The sequence below is a fragment of the Prenolepis imparis genome, unplaced genomic scaffold (assembly GCF_030444845.1).
Source record: "Prenolepis imparis isolate NDT839.2.m4 unplaced genomic scaffold, iyPreImpa1.0 SCAF_6, whole genome shotgun sequence".
Classification (NCBI taxonomy): domain Eukaryota; kingdom Metazoa; phylum Arthropoda; class Insecta; order Hymenoptera; family Formicidae; genus Prenolepis; species Prenolepis imparis.
In genome coordinates, this window is record NW_028141164.1 from 14,355,452 (window position 1) to 14,379,697 (window position 24,246).

A 24,246-nucleotide genomic window follows, 5' to 3' on the forward strand; every position below is an offset into this window, starting at 1 on the left:
GCAATTTTTGAAATATTAACACTTTCTTTCAGTTGCAATTCAAGGTTTAAAAAAATCTGTTTTGATAAGCATCGCGTGTTGCAATAGCGTTTCAGAGACTACATGAAATGTTATACCGAAAAAACAACCATCGATATAAACGTTAAAATGTTATGTTTCACGTAACGACACATTTTCACTTGAGTCAACAATTCGAAATTTTATTTTTGCAACTTAACTAATGTGCCGGTGCCATAATTTAAACATAAGAATCCGTATGCATTAAACTAATATCACTTCCGGTATTGATTTAGTTATGCCTAGTTGTTTAAAAAAAAAAATATGTAGCTGCTATGCAAATTACATAATTTTTCTTGGAAACAATTATGTGTTTTTTTTACACCAATTAATTCTTTTTATTATTTTATGTATAAAAATATTGAGGTAAGCTCATCGAAAAATGAATATTTTACAAGATATTTTATTATTTTTATTTTATAATATGTTAAATTATGTAATATTACAGTACAAAATATCTTGTAATTATTCACTTTTTGAACATCCTATTATAACTTTAATGTCAAATATTGCGAAGAATCAATTTATATAAAAAAATTATGGTGTTTAAATTTTCGACTTATCTTATAATCACATAAAAATTGAGGCGAAAATATTTTAATAAATTTTTTCATAAAAAAGTTTTCATAAAAAAGAAAATAGCTATTAAAAAGATCATCCTTTGAGATTTGTAACATAGATCGAGAGCAAATCTTTCCGAAAAAAGATATGCTCAATTATTTCTAAGAATTAATTTGTGGCTTGACTCGTATTTAGTATCACAGCTTTCACCTTTATTACATCCCACGCATCGTTAATATTTTATGTGTTGGATTTTAGCGGAGCGAGCAGATGAGAGATTGCATCGTAAAACCACGGTCAGAATGGGCATTCGGGTGATCCAGCGAACCGCGAAGCCACCTTTACCCTCAACAACTATGTACAACGTGCTTTCCTCTCAAGTGCCATCGATTGGCTTGAGAATTCAAAGATGCAAAACAAGAGTGGAATCCACAGAAAATGAAATTATCGAGGACGACGGTTGGTCGCAATCAGCGTTTAATATGATGTTAGCGTTTAAGACCAGTGTTTCTCAACTTTCTTTTATGTGTGCCCCCCTTTTTAATATCAATTTTTGTTGCACCCTCTTTGCAATTCTTGTGTTGAGACTAAAAATAAAAATAACAGCACAAAAATAGGTAATTGACTTTTGAAATTGACTATTGAAAATTATTATAATTTTAGACACAATATATACCGATATGTATATATTACTATATATTTATAAATTTTTTTGTTAATGTTGAGATTACACACATTGAAAATATAATTTTAATCACAATATGAATTTGCACATTGTTGTAAGTTGAATGTTTCAAAATATAATATGTTTTTGTTTTAATTTTTAATATAATAAATAGATTTTTCTTTAATCTGCATTTTTTCGTGCCCCCCTTTCAAATATCTCGCACCCTCACAGGTTGAGAATCATTGCCGTAGACTACTTAGATTTCAAAGTTTACTCATTTCTTTATTTCCTCTATCTGTATATTATAGTTATTTTTGTCTTAAAATGTCACGAGTCTTTAGTATAATATAGCACTGTAATTGTAATTATATTCAGAACTAAAACAAAACTTGATTTTTAAACTTTATTCAAATAATATATTCTGCTAAAATCCTTCAATAAATTTCTATTAATAAATCTATCTACTCGCATCTATCTCAAATGCGGAATACAAATCAAAATGAATGAACCGCAATTTCGCTTCTATTTTTGCAGGAAACATAGGACCACATGCAACAGTGGAAAAGCCATTTTTATTAAGTGACGGTCGTATCGGATTGGAAGCAAGGCTAGATCGTGCGATTTACGCTCATGGAGACTCAATCACTGTCCACATCAATGTCAGCAACAATAGCAGCAAATCCGTAAGAAGAATAAAGGTATACAATTCGTATTTTACAGTAGTCACATTAATTTTTATTAATGTTTTAAAAGAGAGCTCTATTCTAAGTAACAAGAATTAAGTATATAAATGAAGTAAAACGTATTCTTTATTTTGATTATTGAGATAAAACATATAAACACTTCTATTTTGTTCATTTAATAACCGCAAAGTTTATAAAACAAAGAGTTTTCTTCATAAATAAATTGAATAAAGAAGAAAATTCTATTTGCACTTGCTTTTCATTGCAAAAAATTCATATTATTGTCATTTCATAAAATTACTATAACTAGTAACTATGTAGTATTATAATAATAGTTTTATATATAATACGTATATACACACATACTGTAGCATTTATGAGCATATTTTTCACTAATACAAAAGATTCTATGTATGATAAATATTATTGTCATATAAAAAAGATAAAAAAAGACATGATAAAATTCATTAAATATTACTTTTTTTATAAAAGATAAAGAAAGTTCACATGCCAATCACAAAACGTATCATAAAAAAGCGTTATATTTTCGTTTATTATTAAATATATATTTAAATATAAACTATAAAATTGTCACTCAATTTTTCTCATAATAATTTTATGCGCGCAATTTCCAGCAAACTTATATAACCATTTAAAAGAATATACGAAGGTGACTGCATCAAATAATTTTAAATAATAGAAATTAATTCAATTAATTAAATATAAATAAAATATATATACAAACATAAAAAATGATTTAAAGAGTTATTAATATACTGATTGTAAGTATATATATTATATGAGATATACATAATTAAAAAAGAAATACACATAATTAAAAAATTAATAAATTTTAACATATAAAATAAGAATGCATATTTAACATTAGTTGACTTAAAAAAGACTAATTATTAAAAAATAATTTTACAGTACAATTATCGTTAAATGACAATATATTTTATTTTGTTCTATAAAACTATTTTATTATCTTTGAAAGATAAGAAAATAAAAATAAAAATTTCTTATTTTTTTCCACATTTACATTTTATTCGAAAATTCAACGCTTCTAACTTTTTTCAAAAATAAAGCAATTTTAAAGACAAAATTTTTTTTATTCTAATTTTTGTTTTATTTTATTTTCCGTATTTTTATTCTATTTTCTATATTTAAGATTTATTTTATACGTATATTTCAAAATTGTTTTTCTTTCTGTTTTCCTCTTCACTCACATATTCACATATATCGTATTTGTCATTTATAATTATAAAAATTAGCGTAAGCGCTACTAACAAGGTAATCTTGTATTGGACTTATAACATTACGAAAATACTGAGTAAAGGAAGTAATGCCAGAAAATTGACCAACAATGATAATAAAAGTCAATAAAATCGTCCGTAAAGTTGATAACATTTCGTGACGAAACCGTAAAGAGAAAACAAACTTAATCGCTCAAAAGGATCATTTGGTTGAATTTTCTATGCGATTGTTTGACGACTAATCGTGAGGAAAATTTCGAATTATAATATAAAAGAAGAATTATAAAATAGTCTTAGCACGTTGTCTCTTTTCCACTTCCATACCAAAATTTTTTTTCGAAAAATCATAAAAAGCAAAGAAAACTGTCAAACCTAACACCTAATCCGCCAAAGCATCTCGAACAAATGGAACTATCTTTAATTAATTTGTACGTAGATATTTCACTGCAAATTTGATTTTAGTTTGAAGTACATTAAAAAATATCACAAGCAAAATATTTTGAATTCGAAACTATTCATACAGAATTGCTTAATATATATCTAGCTTTGTTTTCATATCACTCTTTAATTTTATAAAAATTATTATACATTATATGTATATGTATCTTTTTTAATCCGAATTTTTCGTACTACTTGCAATATTAATTCAAATATAAATTAATATACTAAAATATGATATTTTAAAGTATTATTAGATATTTAAAGTATTATAAGTAATAAATATTAAAAACTAATAAAATAGACATTTTTTTTTACTTTTATTATTTTCGTGAAATAGCCTCATCTCTATTAATTATGCGAGAAATGTTTATTCGTGCCAATTCTTCCATCTATTAATTATGCGAGAAATGTTTATTCGTGCCATATTCTTCCAATTTTCATGTCTTAATTATCGTCTTGTTAAACTTCCGTAAATTTAATAAGCTTGTTAGAATGTTTATATCCCATAGGTATACTTGATCTCAATGTGTGAGACTGCCTTAGCATCTTAATAAGAACATTGTTGCTTGTATGACATGTGTTCAAATTTAACGAACAGCGAGAACTTTGGCTTTTTGAATAGATAATTTAAAAAATAATCTTTCTAATCTTCAATAAGTAATAAATTAATTTAACATCTCTTATACATATTATAACTTATGTCTTATTTATAATAAATCGCAATAGAGATTGCAATTTATCTTTCCTCTCTTTCTTAAAAAATTACAATAAATATTTATCGAAAATATATTTATAATCGTGGAAAAAGTACTATTCCAATAACATTAAGTACATTGCCTTGTCAAATTGCTATTTATTTACGCAATAAGTAATTCATCGAATCAAATACACTGAAGTTAAATAGGATATATAAAAATATACTAAATCAAACATCTGTGATTATATATACATTTAGTTATTTTTTTTTAATTGCCATTCTTCACTTTCTATATTTTTTTTTTGTTACCAAATGGCTATTGTTATAACGCGAAATATTGTTTTCGCAAAAAGAAGCATGAAAAGATAGTGAACATGAAGAGCTAAATATAATATGGAAAATATCAGAGAATGAGAGTGATCAGAGAAATAAGACTTTATATATAGAGGATAGTATCTGAGAAAGATTGTATATTTCCTTATACAGAAACTTTTGATCAAGATTTTTCATTAATAAAAATAAAAACTTACAAAATGGCATCCAATAATACTAACAATATTTTTATTTGAAAAGTGATAAGTAATATTTTTGTTATACTCTGCCTTAGGTCAGACGTAGTTTATTAGAACCTTGATTTTCTCATATATTAGTCATAACTCTGATTGTGAGTAATCTTCAAAAAGTTTTAAATGTCTCTCATCATTTGTTAAAAAAGTTATTAACATATACAAATTCGGTTAGAATAGTTTAGCAAATAAAAAAAAATAATAAAATAAATAAAACTGATAAACTAGAATGGATCTTGCTTCGCATGGAAAGTTGCAAATATGAAACCTACCCTATTTATGATCATTTTTCAATTTTTGACATTTTTGAAAACTTTATATAAATATATATGCAAATATGTCTGATTACAGTGAAGTGTACATAGATATGTGTAGTAATAATACTTACCATGTCAGCCAAGTTTGTTTAAACAAATCTTGCCAAATGTCTGCTACAAATTATGGTTTGCAAAAAGGTTATTTTGATACAGGAGCAATTATTTACCGATTAAGTCGACAGATAAAAATGGAAAGTTGACCAATCATCATCAAAAACATAACATTGGATAACGTTGCAAGCGATTTGAATTGCAAGTCAATTTTTTCTATTAAAAAATTTCAAAATAAAAAAACTTATAATACTTAAAACAACTTTATAAGATTTTGTCAAAACTTTTATAGTATCCCATATAAGTAAGATATGTACAAACTATATATTGGAAATTACGCTTGGAAACAACATATGCGCACAGAAAACGAAGAGGAATCTATATCTTTCTCTCTCACACAGTTGAGGACACTTTCAGACCAGTATTCTCCCTTCATATTTATATGTTCTAAGCAAATATTCTAATAAGTTAGCATCCGGAATCAAATTCGATCGGCAGACTACGAGACTTTATACGAAACCACGCATCATTAAAAACAAAAAAAATATTAATGTCTATATATAAGATGGTTTTTAATACGTGGAAAGTATTGCAGTGGTGGATTCAAGACAAAAAAAAAATTTTCAAGTTAAAGCCCATTTTATTTTCAAGGTCATATCAGACATAATTATATACGTTTTTTTAAGGGGAAACACCCTGTATAATATAAATATTAAACTCAATGGTAATTATTTACAAAATATCTCGCTGATGATGTTGATCTTCTCTATGTGGGTCGTTCCCGCCACCCGCTGGTCCGCCCGTCAAGAAACCGGCCAGCGCTGAAGCTGCCGGTTTCAGTATATAGTTTCTTGCCCCCTGCCACGGGGTGTCCAGTATTGGGGAGCCTGGCCACTGGATGGGTGTGACCTTTAGTTCGCTGAGTACCGTGTCGCTGTACTCGTAATTCGACCCTATTACGTACCAGTCCGTTGGATGCGAATATGGTATGCCCACATTGTTGATTGAGGCGCAGAACGTTAGCGATTCGTACATGTCGGACGGTGCCAGCACATGGTTGTTCATACACGCGGCATTTGAGTACCCGGCTACATTATCGACCCAATGCAGCAGGCAGGTGTACCCCTCCCCTGGCTCACGAACCATGACTTGGGGAAACCGCCTGTATATATCTATGGTAGTGACGGCATTAAACTTATGCTCGTTATTATCGCGTGCCAACTTCAATGCCCTGTATGTCATATTGTTGAACCGAAATTGAGTGACCCCTTTGGGTGCCACCCCGCCCGCCAGTCCCATTTTGTCTATCCATTGCTGGGTGCAGTGCGCGGGAACTGGAGGTCATCCAGTCCACATTGGAGTACGGGAATAATAACCAGTAGTCCGCCATTATGTCTAAGTCCTACTCGTTGATGTTGGAGAAGATGTTCTCCACGTTATGGTGCACTAGGATCCCACAGTACATTGCCTCTTTGATGTTGTTAAGCACCATGTCGGCCAGGTCGAATTTGTTGTATACCCCTGCCCAATCTTTGGGGGTTATGTCGTTTATGCTCAGGAAGGAGGAAGTTGAAAAACTCACCGCGCACGCAAGCATATGCACCCAGTGCACAAACCCCGTGGGCGATGCGAATCGATATGATTCCGTATGCGTGAGTATCAGCCCCATGGCTGTTGCAACCCTGTTCATGGATGTCATCGTTTGGATATTGTAGGAAGGAACCGCCACCTCCGGTTGCTGGGTTGACCACGACATCCGCAATCTACCTCCCACTCCCATGTACCTCATCCTGACCATGCCCGTCGGAAACACGTGTTGTGGCGTGATCCCTGAGAAGTTGTACGCGATCGCCTTCCGCCTCGCGTCCACCTTATCCAACTGGTCCAGGTTGAACAAGTGGCTCTTCATCTGTCCGGTCTTATCCAATGCGGAACCGTCGTATGTCCACGCCCCGTATGCCGGCTGGCTGTAGTCCGGCTGCGGAATCCCATCTCTGAGTGCCGGCGCGACGCCGTAGTACCACTGCCCGTACAGCTCCGCCAGCAGCGAAAGCGCGGTGCCACACGCGTCCGAAACGCCCAGTCTCGTACATATTTCGGCGTGCGCCAGGATCGTGTCCCAGGAATCCCAGGAATGTTCTCCTTATCCCAAAATTTTGCCCAGAGTGGCCACGAAGACACCGGAGCCACCGTCGCTGGACTCTTCCACACGTTGACTGTGACACTTGTGTCTCGGAGCGTCAACTTGATGTTTGACGGGCTGTTTGGCGATGTCACGTCCACCAGAACCAGGCACACGTTTCTGACTCCGGGGACATCGATGTTGTTGACAGTCGGCAGCAGCGTCTCCACAGTGTTGTACCTCTTTCCGTTCGGTCCCCTTCGTCCCGTCGCCGTCTGGTATGATACTGTTCCCGACCACGCATCCGAGCTCAGAAACGAATAAATGTACGCCACCAGGTGTTCTCTGATTAATCAGATATGACGGCACGGGTACCGCGATCCAATTTACGTCTAACTCCCCGTATATGAATCCTGGCACTGTTGTTGAGTAGTAGGAATTGTTGGCCAGCGCCACGAAGGTGTCCAGCGGCATTGCCACCATCATCCAGGTGCTTGGGTCAGTGTTGGGTTTCTGTAGTATGTCCAATCCAATGCCACTCACCGCTTCCGCCTTCCTAACAAATCTGTGTGGGAGCGGATCGGTGGCGTAACTTTCCTTGGCCATGGACATAGCCATCGCTCCGCAGCGTATCATCGCCGCAATCTCGTACCGCGTAGACGAGTGCAGCGACATGGCCTTTACCAGTGATAACATGCTTGTGAAGTCCCTTACGTTTGGCTCACCTATCACAGCTGATAATACGTCCGTTTGAGCCGGATCGTTTAGTCTCTCAGCCAGTATCTGGTATAGGGGGCTGTATGGTATGGGGTCTGTCTCCCTTCTGCATATCATAGATGAAATGGCCAGTGATCTAACAGGCATTATGTCCGAGTAGTAGTATCCTATTTAGATTAAGGTCAGGTTTGGGATCGGTTGATGTGCCGGCCGAAGTTGATGTGTTCGCCGCGGTCATGGCCCTTGTTTTTCTGGCCCCATCACTAGATCCAGTCGCCGCATCCTTCGAACTCACACTCGGCGGTTATACCTGATTCATCTTCTCTGCTTCAGCACGTGACACCACGCCCTTCCCCCTGATGAATATCTTTAGTCCTTTGTCCAACAACACTCGCTGAGCGGGGTACAACGCCGCCCTCTCTTCCTCTGTTGGTGTGTCCCCGATACGGTCGTCACGGGTTTGGCGTTTCTGGACCAGGTGTTCTCCTTCTGATATGTACACACCACCAACATATAATTAGAAATTACATCCTTTTTCTACAAACAACTATGTGTTTCTTTTTCACCAATTGATTCTCCTTTCAGAAATTAATTTAAAAATTATTTCATTATCTATATTATACAACAAAATATTTTCTTTCAGGTATTTGTCGTACAACATGTAGATGTTTGTATGTTCAGCAATGGCAAATTCAAAAATGTTGTGGCCCTTGTATCTTCGCAAGAAGGCTGCCCTGTCGGTCCAGGCAGTACTTTGAAAAAGACCTACGCTCTCAGACCTATTAAAGGTTCAACCAAAAATTGGATCGCCTTAGAGGACAGCTACACCAAAACTGGAGCAACTTTGGCATCGACGATTATTTGTCCTGGGAATGGAACCGATGACAGAAATGTCTTTGCTATTTACGTATCTTATTATGTAAAGGTAATTTTTTTAATATAAAAAATAGGAAATATAATAAATATCACAAGTGTATATCATCATTTATTTTAAGAATAAAAACCCAGGAAATTGATTTATTGCAAAAGATACATACGTAATAAAATCAATTTAAACCCGAGTCAATAAAATCCAAATACAATGATAATGCGTAAGTGTTTCATAGAAAATTTCTCTTAAAATTAAATAATTGTACACAAGACCTAATTTTTTTGGTACAATATTAAGTAATTGAAGTAATCTCTCATTGAGAGATTTATTTTTAATAAACTTGTGTCCTTCTAAAAATGTGTGTGTGTAACACATAACACAATGAAAAACTAGCAGAACACACAACCTAGAAAGTGAACACAAAATCTTGTTTGAAGAAACAATGGCCAAGACTGACACTTACTTCCCTAGAAAATACACGGAGTCCTTAGAAATTCAAAAACATCCTAATCTCAATAGAGATAACGGACAAAAATTCAGTCCAATTTAGTAATTTATACTCCCAGTTCTTTAAAAAAATGCCTTGATTGGCTAACCAAATCCCCCACCTTTTCCTCTTCCTCACCAATATCCCCCCCCCCTTTCGACCCGTTCTACACAAAGACTCGACAAGGAACAATTCAGTATCAGGTTGTTCCTCCCTGATGAAGTGAGCTGAAACGTTAGAATCAAACAAAAAGTCTACGCGGTTCAAATCCGAAAACCAATTCTAATATTCGTGTACAAAAGCTTCAAATATTTAAACAAAATTAATTTTTTACAAAACTTACACATTATTATTATGTTTAGCTCTTATTTTGGCTCAGGAAATTTAAATTGTAATTTTCACATTAAAACCAAAACATTAATTATGAGTTCTTTATTTTGTTAAAGAAAATCAATTATTTCTAATTCACTCATTTAATTCAAAAAAGTTAATTCATGTTTTATAATAACCTATCACATTATAGTATAAAGTATGGTCATCAAAATAAAGGTTCATGAAAGATCTCAACTTGATTTTTCTTTTAAGGTCAAACTGTTGATTTCGGCAATGGGCGGTGAAGTTTCTTTGAAGCTACCGTTCGCGCTTATGCACAGTAATACAGATCCGGATCTCGTAGGATTCCCATCTCCCATTCGAGAATCGCCAAAGCAATTAGGAAGGAACATAAACGAGATTACAGAGAGACCAAGCAAGCAGGATAGCAATAATCACAGGAATAAGGAAAATAAGCTAGAAGCTATTAAAGAGCAGGAGAAGGAGTCGAGAGTAACCGACGTGGATCTAATAGAACACTGTGAAGAAAGTGACAGCATCTGAGAGCGGGCGCAACGAGGTGATGCGATGTCGCGACCCTCTTTTAGGAAAACCAGCGATACGAAAACCATGAAGAATTCGAATCATAAGACATGCAGACTCAGCGTTACCATTCAAAGAGCTTGGTGCTGCTTCAGAAGAGCCTCTTAGTAAACGAACGAATATTAAAATCTGAGAGTATCAAAGAATAATGATATCTATTTTACATCTTCATTATAATTCCTTTTATTTTTTTCGGGAGGAAAATATACACTACTAAAAAACAAAGAATAGAGAACACTTTTTTTCATATCCTGAAACTTGGACTATTTTCAAATCGCTGAAACTTGGCGAAAAATCATTGTAGACAAAAAATTTAAAAAACATTTTAAAGCTTGTAGTTTAAACTTTAACGCACTATCAGTGATTTAAAAAAATTTTTTATCTTCCTTGCACTGTGCTTCATAAAAGAACACATTGTTTTATTCCTTAAAATTACGTACTTTAGATACTTTGCAGTTAAATAAAAAAAATTTCTCTCGAAAAATTCAACTTAAGTTTCATAAACTTCAATCTTTTGCCTACAAAACGTTTTTCAAATTTTCCTATGATTTTTTTTATTGAGTTACACGATTTGAAATTAACTTGTATGTGTGAGCTGCAAAGTGTCAAAAATACGTAATTTTAAGGAACAAAACAAACTGTGTTCTTCTTTAAAGCACAGAACAAGGAAGATAAAAAAATTTAAAAACCGACGCATTGAGGCTGAAACTTTAAACTACAAAATATTTTTATAATTTTTTGTCTACAAAATAATTTTTCGCCGAGTTTTAGCGGTTTAAAAATAGCCCAATTTTTAGGGTATACAAAGTGTTCCCTATTTTTTTGAGTATCTTGTACAGATAGGAACTGCACAGATAGAAAAACGACTAATCCACCAAATCTTGTAAATTGTAAATTTTCACAATTTTAACGACAACCAAAATAAATGTGGATTTCATATATTTTGAAGAAAATTAAAAGTATAGAGTCCAGGAATTTATTAGATTAATCTTAGAAAACAATAAATAACTTATTGTACTTTTCATGAATAAAAGTTTTACAGAAACGCGATTATAATTAAATAATGATAGGATGCTTTTCAGCAATGGAACACAGTCATACATATGTGTGACACAATGTTATTTGTAGCTAGAACGTTGCTTAGTTTTTTTATGTTGCCGTCAAAGAGCAGGGCAGTCACTTTATAGAGCTTTTTCAAAGTTTTAAGTTTTTTAAGTTTCTTTTGAATTTTTTTAAAGTTTACTTCCTAACGGAATACAATTCCATAGAAAAGAAAGTATATCAAATATAAAAATGTTGATATTCATGGAGTGACATAAAACGACCACACACAGTCAAACACGGGATTTTAGCTGTATATAATTGTGTCGATTTGTGTCCGTAGTTGCAAAGGCTCGTACATTATGTTACATTTCATCTGCATGCATTGCTGAAAAGCACCTATAGTTTATGAACTATTGAATATCAAAAAATTGTGCACTATGTATTTATTTCAAATTATCGCGCAGATTATGATAAGATTTGATCGCTCTCGATAAAAGAACATTTAAATTTAAATGTTATTGCTGTAATTAAGTGTTTAAAGCTGTAAACTATTAGAGTATCATATAGACGTCATATTTACAGTAACAAAAGATAAATTTTATTGAAAATATCTATTAATAATATTACTTTAAAATTTTTACTGCAAGAAGGAAAAATCTCCCAAGAGATATATTCCTATATATTTATATACACCATTAGAATTAATATTAATGTAATATATATGTAATATATTCTTATAATCTATACTAAAATTATTACTAATTACGTACAACCTCATAGATGTAAATTGCTTTAAATTTTTTGTGTCTATATCTTCCTACATCTGATATATAAATGACACCCTATTATCATCTTAATTTTATAATTAGATTCTACGTTAATTTTAGAAACATAAAAATAACCAAAACATACACGTGTTCACTCTTATGTATATACAGGATGTTCCCGAATTAAATGGCCAAACTTTAAATATTTAGAATCTTAAAAAATAAAAAATTTTCTTTGGAGAAGTACACTTACAAATACTTCGTTTAAGAGATATTGATTTCTAAGTCATAGAACTATAGGAATTAATAATGTCGAAATGTCTCTTTTTTAGAATATATATATTCTACACTTCTATAAAGGGGGGAATATAGGGAATTATTAATTTGATAAATTTCTCAAAAAGAGAATTATCAAAAATTAATTATTCTTGAGAATTATTTTCGTGGTATCGTACCAACGAAAATTTGTGTTCTGAGGACACTATCGAATTTCAATAAATTTAATTTCATCAAAACTAATGCACCAACATCGCATTTGGCTCTTGCTATTTAATGTTTAATATGTATATCACATAGGAGCCTTATTAAATTTATTAGTTCCTTTTTTTTTTGTTTTGAAGATCGAATGTCATTGACAGGCTTATGTGAACACAGACTTTACACTGTAAACAAAGCTCTATTCGTACTAAATAATTGTTAGTTGAATTCTTTCGTGGAATAAACTAGTACAATCATGCTTCATACGTACTCGGTTAGTAAATATGCCGATATGGAATATGCACATATATGGTCTGTCAGAAAAGTAAGTAGAGATTAAATATGTAGCGCATAATGTAGCAGCAATGAAAAATCGTAATCACGCGGCAGGCAAAATAATCCTTCCTTTAAAAGCAGTACAAGTATCGATTCGTTCGATAGCGTTCATTATAACATTTTTAAGTGTGTATTAATAGACCTTGTCACTGTTTTCATAATCGTTATGGAGCGGATATTGAACAAAGATATGCGATTAAAAGTTAAAAAAAACATTTGGTGATTATGTTTTATCACATGCTCAGATTTTTCGATGGCAACAAATGTTTTTGAAAAATCGCAAAACAGTTGAGGATGAACCGTTTTATAACGAAAACGGTGACGAGGTTTACTAATACAACTTATGAAAAATGTTATAATACACATAAACGCAACCGAATGAATCGAAACTTGTACTGCTTTCAAAGGCAGGATTATTTTATATTCCGCATGATTACGATATTTCACTGTTGCCACATTGGCCTAGTTTACATCGTGCACTTAATACGCGTATCAAATAGTAAATAATTAGTACATTGGTTCAGTTATTGGCTTAAATGCACTACTTGATACGCATATCAAGTGCTCGATGTAAACTAGGCCATTATGTATTACATATTTAATCTCATTATTTTTCTGACAGACCATGTATATAATTTCAATTTCAATCGAATATGTATAAGACATAATTGTATTAGTTTATTCCATAAAAGCTTACAACGAACTAATAATTATTTGTACGAATAGACGAAACTTTGTTTATAAGCCTGTTTATACACACACACACAAGTCTGTCAGTGATCTTTAATCTTCAAAACAAAACGAGATATTTCAATTATCCATTCCTATTTAATTCTATAACTTCAGAAGTCAATATCCCTTGAACGAAGCGTTTGCGAGTATACTTCCAGAGGAATTTTTTTCTTTTGAAGGTCCTAAATTCATATTTTAAGTTTGGCCATTTAATCCGAACACCCTGTAAAATATTATATATATAATTCTATCTATAAAAACATTTATATCAAATAATACATAATTAAAATTAACAACTATATTTCCCCCCCGCCCCCCAAAAAACAAGTAAATATACATTTTATAATTATCATTATCAATATAGATTATATTAAAATGTTTAATAGCATATTTTTTAATAATTGTAAATTTAACTTTTTCTTAAGCTCCTACTTTTACACTGCAGTTATATTATTTCATCAATTATAATGTCAAAAGAATTTGTGAATTTTTTCTTTGTACTATACTGTCAAAATAATTTAATTTTTTTGTATATAATTATTTGTATAGACTAAACCATAAAATATATTAATTCTTATTATTTCGTGTATCTATACTCTGGATTAACTATATTTATATATGTACATCTAACTTACACAAATTAACAAATAAACAATTATAAAAATTATAAATATATCTATAAAAATTTTTTAATTTTATATAAATTTTAAATATATCAAAAATTAATCATTAATATTTTATTCAGTAATGATGAAACGTCCCACATAGTTATATTTTATTTAAAAAAAAATATTGACTGTCACAAGTGTCACTGTGACAAGTCTTATAAAAAATTATAAATTATTATTATAATTAATAAAAATTTATCAATCCACAATAATAATTTTCAAAATAAGATGATATTAACATCTATAAAAATAATGTTTCCTCTTCCTTCTTCATTTACAATAAAAATATATAAAGATGTACAAATTGTATTATCAAAATTGTAAATAATAAATTCATAAATATACTGATTATGTACAGTGAATATTATGATATATAAAAGTCTCACATACATATTATCTATAATAGAATATGTCTTATATATTTTTTTCTCAAAAATATGGAAACACATTTGCAAATTATAACAACAAAGATATGTCCGATAATTTATACGATTTTGGTAAGTAATGCTTATCTTAATATAAAATTTAAAATATTTAAAAATTTTTAAGGCATTTTATTTTAATTCATTAAAATGTTATTATCGATGTATGGTGAAAGCCACTTAAAGCTTCTTTAACTCAAATTCCAATTAACTTAATTGGCAATTAATTCAACTGTGTGGTAAATAATTCTACAAATATCTCCAGTAAAATTTCTAATTACTATTATATATACTATTATATATATGTATATATAGATTAATAATTTTATGTATATTATTATATACATTAGGCCCTGCACACAATAGAAAAAATATTAGGAATAAATATTAAATATTAGGAATAAGAATTATTTTAAAATAATAAAATTGGAAAAACTCTGATATAAAAATACAAATTTGGGTATAAAGGACTTTTACTAGTTTATTAGCCCTTACTAGTCCTTTATACTCGAATTTGTATTTTTATATCAGAGTTTTTTCGATTTTATTATTTTAAAATAATTCTTATTCCTAATATTTAATATTTATTTCTAATATTTTTTCTATTGTGCGCAGGGCCTTATGTATATTATTATATTTAGTATTATATATTAATTTTATGTATATTATCAAAATAATATTAACAAAAGGTTTGTTCTTTATTGTTGCATTGAGTTCACAGTGCACTGCACTAAATTGAACTAGTGCAAGCAGGGACAAGCTAGTATAAGCAAGTATAAAGACGTTTCATTGCCATTTAGTGCAGTGATCAACATGGTACATCACATTAATATTACATTAATTATTAGATTCTTTAGATGAAAAAGATCTAAATCTAATGCTATTACTTATACCTATTTTCAAATTTAATAAAATAAAAATAAAAGTTAACCCTATCATTTGATTTTCTTAAATTCAGATTATGTAAGTACAACATCAGTATATAATTTATTTTAAAGAGTATTGTTAATTACTTTAATATTATTAAGTTATTTTAATATTTAATATTATAAAATATAAATTATTTTAATATTTAATATTATCTTTTATAATTATTATTATAGTACTTTTAATATTTTTAATAGATTACTTTAATATTTATAATAGGTTATAGTTAGACTCTGCGCACAATAGAAAATATAGGAATAAATATTAATTATTAGGAATAGGAATTATTTTAAAATAATAAAATTGAAACAATTCTGATATACAAATACAAATTCGAGTATTAAGGCTTTTAATAAGAGTATAAGAGCCCTTATACCTGAATTTGTATTTGTATATCAGTCTTTTCGGTTTTATTATTTTTAAATAATTTCTATTCTTAATAATTATTTTCAATATTTTCTCTATTGTACGCAGGGCTTTACTTTATATTACTATTTATAAAATTAAATCTCCCACCATTACTCAATTCGTGCCAGTTCTTGCACTACCTGTTCTTCCTCACGACCCAGTGCAACGAGTACAGTGAACTGTTGCACTAAATTTTATTGCACTGCAATAAAGAATGCTTTGATGTCACTAGTGCAGAAAGTTTAGCAATAAAGAACAAACCTAAAATGTATGTATTATTTAATTAATTGCCAATTAAGTTTATTAAATTTTAGCCAAAATGAGTTTTATAATATTTCACAAAAATATCAAATTATATTGGTTTATTATTATTTTAATAAATTAATTAAGATATAAATATGCATCATACAAACTTACCATGCCACTGTGCTCTTGCATTTCCTCTAACAATTTGCTTACTAGCTTTGTTAACATCGTCCTGCACATTGATCAAGATATATTTAAATCTTCCATAACCATCGATATCAACATCTAACACTTTATCCAATAATTGAGACATTGTAACAAATCGGTGTTTATTTATTACACCTGTAACAAAATAGAGAAATATAATAATAAACACAAAATAAGTATATCTATAATATAGCCTAACCTAACAAATGAGCTATTTCTATTTATATCTATGTCATACATATTGCATTTATAATATATTTTTGCTACCACATCAAATAAAATACAAAGATTAATATATCTCAAATTTCTATTTCAATGTACGATATATTATTCATCGCAATTGCTATTAAATACCTTTCAAAATAACTTGCCGGCCGCTCACCACCACTAATCCTGATTTTAAAATCAAAGCCATAAAATATTACAGCAGGAAACAAGAACGGAACTTGATCTCCAAGGTTGGCAAAATAGAGTCTAGGGACTCTAGGCGATGTGGCGTTCCTGTTCCGATTCCTGCCTTATTTTAGGAACTTTTATTGTTACCAACCTCATTCAATTAATTTGTTACTAACTTCTAGTTATATATTAATGATGCTTAACAACAGATTGTATTTTGTTTATAACATTTATTCAATTATCATTCTTTATAAAAACCATTCACTTGTACACATCTAACTTGATATAAAAAGATTTATAAATACATCCGAAGTCTAGTTATTTTACATAAAATACCCACAACTGGTGACCCCGTTATTTTGGATTATACGGCATATTTAAAATCAGTGATCTACGAGAACTTCGAGTTTTCCCAGTTTTTCTGCTGTGATCCTTGTGCGGTTTCTACTTGTGAGCTTCGAACCGACTAGATTTTCGAGTCGTCGAGTTTCAAGGATTCCAAGTTTCTGGACTTCGTGTACTTCAGGAGAAATTCAAGATGCCCTTGGATCGATCTCCGATTGCGACTCCTGCAACGGCAACAGTTCCAATTAATGAAGAGGATATGGATATTCGGCAGCATCAGGCTACTGCGTCTCAATCTCTCTGTTTTACTGGTGATAATCAGCACTTACAAGGTCAGTCACACGAGATCCATTCCAACGAATTCCGTCTTCTCAAGTTGCCGAATTTTTGGCATAAGCAACCTAAGTTATGGTTCGCTCAATTAGAGAGTGAATTTTCTCTATATAGGATTCGTTCCGATGATATTAAATACAACTCCGTGATTAGACATCTTGATGAACAAGCCTTAATTGCAGTTTCTGAGATTATAGAAAGCCCTCCTGAAAAAGATAAATATTTTCATGTTAAAAACTTATTGATTAATCGATTTACTGATTCGGAGGAAAAACGATTACGCCAATTATTAGCTGGAGTTGAATTAAATGGTAAAAAGCCATCAGATTTACTAAGAGAGATTAAGCAATTAGCTGGCGGTGCTATTTCTGACAACATTTTACATTCAATTTGGTTGCAAAGATTACCTTATCAAGTTCAAGCCACTCTGGCTGTTGTCGAAGAAAGTCCTTTGATTAAACTTGCAGAATTAGCTGATAAAATTTTGGAACGCGATAATTGCCTTCAAGTTGCGACAATTGCTTCTTCCGAAGATAAAGAAGCTGCCAAAGTCTCTAGTCTTGCGGTTCTTGAAAAACGAATTGCTGCTCTAGAAGTTCGGCGTCCTCGTAGCAAATCTAAATTCAGATACAAAGGAAAAAGATTTAGATCATCTTCTAGAAATAAAAATGATAGTAAAGATAATAAAGAGACCAAAAATATTTGTTTTTACCATAAAAAATTCGGTGCCAAAGCGTTTAAATGCACTATTCCTTGCGATATGTCCAAATCCATTGCGGAAAAGGAAAACTAGTTGCACCGTTGGATTTTGAGATGGATAACAACGGTTTACCTCATAATCGTCTCATTGTCTCAGATAAGTCCTCTGGTATAAATTTTTTAGTTGATACGGGAGCAGATGTTTCACTTCTTCCCAAAAAGTTTGTACAGAAAACTCAAGTTTCTTCTCTCAAACTTTTTGCAGCCAATGGAACCAAGATCGATACCTATGGATCGAAAACATTAATTTTAAATCTAGGTTTGCGGAGGAGCCTTAAATGGAAATTTTGTGTAGCAGATATACAAAGACCTATTTTAGGTGCAGATTTTTTAAGTTACTATGCTATTTTAGTAGATATAAAAAATAAAAGGCTTTTAGATAGTGTTACCGGACTAACATTTAGAGGAAAACTATCTAAAGTTGATCATTTGTCTGTTTGTACAACTTCTCCTGCCTCACCTTTTAATAAGATCCTAGCTGAATTTCCTGAGCTGACACGTTTTGCTCCGATTTCCACGATGAAGATCCATCAAGTCGAACATCATATCGTCACTAAAGGACCACCAGTTGCTTCTACTCCTCGCAGATTGTCACCCGAGAAATTGAAGTGTGCGAAGGAAGAATTTCTTTTCATGGTAGAGCAAGGAATTTGCAGACCTTCTAGCAGTTCTTGGGCAGCCCCGCTTCATATGGTTCCCAAGAGTGAACCAAACACATGGCGGCTTTGCGGAGATTACCGTGCTTTAAATGCGGCAACGATTCCTGACAGATATCCGCTTCCTCATATCCAAGATTTTACTGTTTCTCTACATGGAAAAAACATATTTTCTAAAATAGATCTTGTTAAAGCTTATTATCAAGTTTCAGTAGCTAAAGAAGACATACCTAAAACAGCTGTTACTACTCCGTTTGGTCTTTTTGAATTTCTTGTAATGCCTTTTGGATTACGTAATGCTGCTCAGACTTTCCAGCGTCTCATGAATATAGTCTTGTCTGGTCTTGATTTTTGTTTTTGCTATTTAGATGACATCCTTATAGCTTCTGTTGATGAAGAAGAACATGCTCAATATCTTCATATCATTTTCTCAAGACTCAAGCAATTTGGTATGACAATAAATTTGTCCAAATGTCTTTTTGGAAAAGATGAAATTCCTTTCCTTGGTTATTTAGTCTCCAAGCTAGGAATTAAACCAACATCTGAAAAAGTTAAGGCGATAATTGATTATAAAAAGCCTAAAACAGTACATGAATTGAGAAGATTTATAGGGATTATTAACTTTTATCGGAGATGTTTAAAAAATGCAGCAGCTTATCAAGCAAAACTTACAGATTATCTCAAAGATAGTAAAAAGAGAGACAAAAGACCAATTATCTGGACTGCTGAATCTGAAGAAGCATTTGATAAATGTAAGGAAGAACTTTTGAAAGTCACAACCTTATCCCATCCTGCTCCTACTGTGCCTCTTATCCTTTCTTGCTTCTGACTTCGCTGTCGGAGCCTCTCTGGAACAAATAGTAGATGGAATTAATAAACCAATTGCCTTCTTTTCCAAAAAACTTGATAGTACTCAAAAAAACTACAGTACTTATGATAGAGAACTTCTTGGAATTTATCTAGCCATCAAACATTTCAGATATTTGTTGGAAGGACGACAAATTCGGACTGATCACAAGCCTTTAATTTATGCCTTCCAACAGAAGTTGGATAAAGCTTCTCCCAGGCAGATTCGTCATCTGGATTTTATTGCTCAATTTTCAACAAATATAGAACATATTTCTGGAAAAGATAATGTTGTCGCAGACTCTCTTTCAAGAGTTGAATCCGTATTGATGCCAGTTATAGTTTCTCTAGAAGAGTTAGCAGAATTTCAGAAAGAAGATGATGAATTGAAATTACTTCTTACTGATTCTTCTCTTAAATTACAGAAACTCATTCTCACCGGTTCAACTACTCCCATATTCTGTGACTGTTCAACTGTAAATATTCGTCCGTATGTTCCTTATCAACTCCGAAGGAAAATTTTTGATGTTGTTCATGGAATGGCTCATCCTAGTGCACGTTCTTCCTGTAAGATGATACAACAGAAATTTATTTGGCCGTCTTTAAGAAAAGACATTAAAGAATGGGCTAGAACTTGTCTTGCTTGTCAACGAGCGAAAGTAAGTAAACATACCAAGAATTTTCCCAAGAAGATTGCTGTTCCGGATCATCGTTTTCAACATATTCATCTTGATCTTGTTGGACCGCTTCCTCCTTGTAAAAATTTTAGATACTGTCTTACTATGATCGCCAGATTTTCCAGGTGGCCTGAAGCAATTCCTTTGACTGAGATTTCTGCAGAGACTGTTTCCACAGCTTTTTATTCACATTGGGTTGCAAGATATGGCGCTCCACATATTATCACTACCGATCAAGGACCTCAATTCGAAGCTGCACTTTTCAGAGCTCTCACCAACTTATTAGGTTGCGAGCGAGTTAGAACTTCTGCGTATCATCCTGCTTCAAATGGAATCCTGGAAAGATGGCATCGTACATTAAAAAGTGCCATCATGTGTTACTCTAATAAAAATTGGGTAGAAATTTTACCCACTGTTTTACTTGGTCTTCGCACCTGCTTCAAAGAAGATTTAGGCGCTTCATCAGCAGAAATGCTTTATGGTTCCATACTTCGAATTCCTGGAGAATTTTTCATTGAAGAGGATTTTCCATCTGATCCTGAAATATTTATTGAAAAACACAGAATTTATATGAGAGAAATTAAATCAAGACCTACTGCACATCATTCTAAGAAGACACCTTTCTTTCACAAGAATCTTTTTGATTGCACTCATGTTTGGGTTCGCGATGACTCTGTTAGAAAGTCCCTGCAACCTCCTTATTCTGGACCGTTTCGTGTTCTTAAAAGAATTGATGATAATTTGTTCACTGTTGATGTTTCAGGAAGGAACGTTAATATCACTACCGAACGCCTTAAGCCAGCCTTCTTACCACGAGAGACTGATTTAGTTGTCGTACAATCTCCCTCTACGAGTTCTAAATCGAGTTCGACACCTGTTAGTTCGACAATGAATCAAACTACTGCTACTACAACTTCATGCGGAACACTCAGAGCCAGTTTCACCAACATCGGTTAACTTTAACCTCCAGTTAAACTATATGTTTGTCTCTTTTTAATGAACGTATCTGAAACGAGACAAAGATATAGTTTAACCGGAGGTTAAAGTTAACCGACGTTGGTGAAATTGGTTCTCAGAACATACTCTGGTCCTAGAAGAGTTAAATTCGCAACGTAGTACGTCGCTGGGAGGGGAGTACTGTGGCGTTCCTGTTCCGATTCCTGCCTTATTTTAAGAACTTTTATTGTTACCAACCTCATTCAATTAATTTGTTACTAACTTCTAGTTATATATTAATGATGCTTAACAACAGATTGTATTTTGTTTATAACATTTATTCAATTATCATTCTTTATAAAAACCATTCACTTGTACACATCTAACTTGATATAAAAAGATTTATAAATACATCCGAAGTCTAGTTATTTTACATAAAATACCCACACGTCCGCTGAATCGCGGTGGCCGCTCTCATGTTTCTCTCTGGTCTATATATATATATATGTCATTGGATGGAAAAATATATTATAAAATGCGATCTTTTCTAGCTCCGTGAATTTGGCCCCCCAATTTTGACTTTTTGAGTTTTTTTTTTTTTTAATCGTTTGTAAGTCGTTTGTAGGTGATTGTTAGATTAATTAAAACGTTTGTTAGATTAGCCTCGCGCTGCAAAATAAAAAATAAAATTGACCGTAAAGTTAGCCCCCGGTTTTTTATTTTGATCCTATTTCAGTTTTGCAGAGGCTGAATCGATGCGGAATCGTTTGTTGGTCACGAATATGCTAATTAAAACGTTTGTTAGATCGTCGTTTCTTAAATAAAAGCAAAAAACGATATTTGATAATTTTCTAGGGAAATAACCGTGAAGTTAGCCCTCGGCTTTTAATTTCGATTATTTAAGTTTTGCAGAGGCTGAATCGATGCGGAATCGTTTGTTGGTCACGAATATGCTAATTAGAACGTTTGTTAGATCGTCGTTTTATAAATAAAAGCAAAAAACGATATTTGATAATTTTCTAGGGAAATAACCGTGAAGTTAGCCCTTCGTCGAGCTCTATCGGAATAACTCGGTGATTGGCGATCCGCTGGTTACGCTTACGCAAGTTAGGGTGCCGTCACATGGGGCGTAACTTGCGTAAGCGTAACCAGCGGAAATATCAGTCCATGTGAACGCACTCTTAGGGTCATTCCACAATAGGTTGCAAATGTTCTCCTTGCCAGTTGACAATTGTGGATTGACCAATCAGCTGATAAGTTGCTTTACCTTAGAGTGCGATCTCATGGACTGATATTTTCCGCGTACCGCGTAACCAATCAGAGCCGTAATAGAAAACGCGGAACGACTCTGATTGGTTACGCAGTACGCGTTATGGCTTCTGCAGACCAGCGCGATTAGCGACACGCGAAATATCGTTTTTTGCTTTTATTTAAGAAACGACGATCTAACAAACGTTCTAATTAGCATATTCGTGACCAACAAACGATTCCGCATCGATTGAGCCTCTGCAAAACTTAAATAATCGAAATTAAAAGCCGGGGGCTAACTTTGCGGATATTTCCCTAGAAAATTATCAAATATCGTTTTTTGCTTTTATTTATAAAACGACGATCTAACAAACGTTCTAATTAGCATATTCGTAACCAACAAACGATTCCGCATCGATTCAGCCTCTGCAAAACTTAAATAATCGAAATTAAAAGCCGAGGGCTAACTTCACGGTTATTTCCCTAGAAAATTATCAAATATCGTTTTTTGCTTTTATTTAAGAAACGATGATCTAACAAACGTTCTAATTAGCATATTCGTGACCAACAAACGATTCCGCATCGATTGAGCCTCTGCAAAACTTAAATAATCTAAATTAAAAGCCGAGGGCTAATTTCACGGTTATTTCCCTAGAAAAATTATCAAATATCGTTTTTTGCTTTTATTTAAGAAACGACGATCTAACAAACGTTTTAATTAGCATATTCGTGACCAACAAACGATTCCGCATCGATTAAGCCTCTGCAAAACTTAAATAATCTAAATTAAAAGCCGAGGGCTAACTTCACGGTTATTTCCCTAGAAAATTATCAAATATCGTTTTTTTGCTTTTATTTAAGAAACGACGATCTAACAAACGTTCTAATTAGCATATTCGTGACCAACAAACGATTCCGCATCGATTAAGCCTCTGCAAAACTTAAATAATCTAAATTAAAAGCCGAGGGCTAACTTCACGGTTATTTCCCTAGAAAATTATCAAATATCGTTTTTTGCTTTTATTTAAGAAACGACGATCTAACAAACGTTCTAATTAGCATATTCGTGACCAACAAACGATTCCGCATCGATTGAGCCTCTGCAAAACTTAAATAATCGAAATTAAAAGCGGGGGCTAACTTTGCGGATAATTCCCTAGAAAATTATCAAATATCGTTTTTTGCTTTTTATTTAAGAAACGGCGATCTAACAAACGTTTTAATTAGCATATTCGTGACCAACAAACGATTCCGCATCGATTCAGCCTCTGCAAAACTGAAATAGGATCAAAATAAAAAACCGGGGGCTAACTTTACGGTCAATTTTATTTTTTATTTTGCAGCGCGAGGCTAATCTAACAAACGTTTTAATTAATCTAACAAGTACTCTGCGTTGATACCACTGCTT

At 32.3% G+C, this 24,246-nt stretch overlaps 2 protein-coding genes and 1 long non-coding RNA gene across 18 annotated transcripts in view; 1 reads left to right on the forward strand and 2 right to left on the reverse strand.

Moving 5' to 3' along the window:
- LOC145937038 (phosrestin-2) overlaps positions 1-12,401 on the forward strand; it is a 109,478-nt gene extending 97,077 nt beyond the window's left edge. For all 9 annotated transcript variants that reach the window (XM_083039799.1, XM_083039800.1, XM_083039801.1 and 6 more), the window contains 4 exons: positions 877-1,077; positions 1,820-1,983; positions 8,779-9,060; positions 10,079-12,401. In XM_083039799.1, coding sequence (XP_082895925.1) covers positions 877-1,077; positions 1,820-1,983; positions 8,779-9,060; positions 10,079-10,369 — 938 coding nt within the window. In that variant the 3' untranslated portion in view covers positions 10,370-12,401. The remainder of the gene's footprint in view (positions 1-876; positions 1,078-1,819; positions 1,984-8,778; positions 9,061-10,078) is intronic.
- Positions 1-17,127, reverse strand: part of LOC145937040 (14 kDa phosphohistidine phosphatase) — a 137,302-nt gene extending 120,175 nt beyond the window's left edge. Inside the window, exons 1-3 of one of the 2 annotated variants that reach the window (XM_083039808.1) lie at positions 16,997-17,127; positions 16,607-16,777; positions 8,294-8,624 (exon numbers count right to left, since the gene is read on the reverse strand). In XM_083039808.1, the coding sequence (XP_082895934.1) occupies positions 8,440-8,624; positions 16,607-16,777; positions 16,997-17,057 (417 nt within the window). In that variant the 5' untranslated portion in view covers positions 17,058-17,127 and the 3' untranslated portion in view covers positions 8,294-8,439. Of the gene's footprint in view, positions 1-8,293; positions 8,625-16,606; positions 16,778-16,996 lie in introns of those variants that run through there. The other variant, XM_083039807.1, reaches the window with a different exon arrangement.
- Positions 17,128-17,304: 177 nt separating this feature from the next.
- LOC145937102 (uncharacterized) lies at positions 17,305-21,681 on the reverse strand. 7 transcript variants are annotated; one of them, XR_014425486.1, is made up of 13 exons: positions 21,466-21,681; positions 21,274-21,374; positions 21,068-21,186; positions 20,651-20,990; positions 20,417-20,542; positions 20,063-20,324; positions 19,804-19,979; positions 19,362-19,673; positions 18,936-19,282; positions 18,429-18,702; positions 18,124-18,333; positions 17,713-17,922; positions 17,305-17,607 (listed from the first exon to the last, which is right to left on the reverse strand). It is a non-coding gene; the product is annotated as an uncharacterized LOC145937102 (long non-coding RNA). The 7 variants fall into 7 exon arrangements; XR_014425485.1 differs by having other exon boundaries at positions 21,089-21,192; XR_014425483.1 differs by having other exon boundaries at positions 21,068-21,192.
- Positions 21,682-24,246: the final 2,565 nt, after the last annotated feature.